The 1497-nt window shown below is 29.9% G+C and overlaps 1 protein-coding gene across 1 annotated transcript; it reads left to right on the forward strand.

Moving 5' to 3' along the window:
- The first annotated feature begins 298 nt into the window (after positions 1–298).
- Positions 299–1071, forward strand: LOC131614512 (RING-H2 finger protein ATL70-like). Its single transcript, XM_058886088.1, has one exon. The coding sequence runs from the start codon at positions 360–362 to the stop codon at positions 855–857; it is 498 nt and encodes a 165-aa protein (XP_058742071.1). The 5' UTR covers positions 299–359; the 3' UTR covers positions 858–1071.
- Positions 1072–1497: the final 426 nt, after the last annotated feature.

Below are 1497 nucleotides of genomic sequence, written 5' to 3' on the forward strand. Positions count from 1 at the left end.
CATCAATACCTCATCTTTCATTTCTTATTCCTAACCTAACACTTTCCATCGCATTAATTTACTAACTCTAAATACTTTTCATAAGAAAACAAAATAAACACTTATTTTAAAATATAAAAGCGAAAAAAATATCTTCACAGAATAATAGAAGTCATTTTCATGGGTTCGCATGCCTTGGTCGAGCCATACGCAACACATAAAGATAAGCCTAAAATAAATTTAAAATACAATATTGTTAATTATACGAGAATGAAATATATTATGAAAGAGACATCGTATATTTTTTGGTTAGCGTGAAAAAGATAAAATGAACGTTGACTATGAAGTTAAACTATGTGCAATAATTGCTCAGCAAAACAATGGTTAAACAACCTTCCAAATTCCAACTCCAAATTCTCATCCAAAAGATGAACAACAACAGCAACAGCAACGACGGTTCAGATGCAAATGGGTTCAAATATCTTCTAACATTTGTATTTGGTCTTGTATTCTTGATTCTTACAATAGTTGTTGCTTGTGTTCGACTTCGTATGTCACAAAACCGAAGCGTGCTTAATATTTTGTCTGGTTTTCCACTACATCATCAAGAAGATTCAACCATGGAACAAGGAATTGGTCGTCAACGGAGCACAAAATTTGAAGAACAACCGAAGCTATTATACTCTGAAATTCAGAAGAATATAGGTGGCTCTTCAACTTCAAGTTGTTCTATTTGTTTAGGGGACTATAAAGAAAGTGACATGTTGAGGTTGCTTCCTAATTGTGGTCATCTTTATCATGCTGCTTGTCTTGATCCATGGCTTAGGTTTCATTTCAATTGTCCCATCTGTAGAAAATCATTGTTACCTTTAACCTAGTGTCTTCAATATTAGGAGGTTGTATAGTTAATCAAGTCACTCTTTAATTTTCTTTGTTTTAAGTGATAGATTTAATGCTTTTTTTCTCCATTTTTAATAGCAATCAAGTCTAAATGCAATAACTCAGTGTAATTTCAATGATGATAGAGACTGAATATTAACACAGCCGTTAAATTTTTTTTAAAGACTATATGTATATTAGTATAGTTAATAAAAAATAAATAAATATAGACTTTATTTGACAATAGTTTAATTATTATAAAAATTTTATGAGATCCTATTTAAATACAAGTTAGTTGTGAAAAATTTAAGGTCCTTGCACGCCTTATATAGGAAGTAATTCCTACCATAACGATGAATTAGAGTTTCTACTGGAAAAGGGGGAGAACACTAAAATAACTTAATAAAATAAAAGATAAAATAAACTTTGATTTCATTTGATTCTTTTTTTTTTCCCTCAATGTCTCATAGAGACTAGATATATAATAGTGACAATGGATAATAAATCTAAAAGCCTAATTACAAAAGGAGCCCAATAACACTTAAAATAAAATACTTAATTAATATTCTAACTTAATTTAATCTCTCATTCATAGGCGTGTTCAAAATCAAACTGACCCAATAGAAAACCGCAAAACCG

Source organism: Vicia villosa, linkage group LG1 (genome assembly GCF_029867415.1).
Source record: "Vicia villosa cultivar HV-30 ecotype Madison, WI linkage group LG1, Vvil1.0, whole genome shotgun sequence".
NCBI classification, from domain to species: domain Eukaryota; kingdom Viridiplantae; phylum Streptophyta; class Magnoliopsida; order Fabales; family Fabaceae; genus Vicia; species Vicia villosa.

Coding starts and splice junctions, on each gene's coding strand:
- LOC131614512 (XM_058886088.1), top strand. CDS start 360: ATGGTTAAACAACCTTCCAAATTCCAACTCCAAATTCTCATCCAAAAG.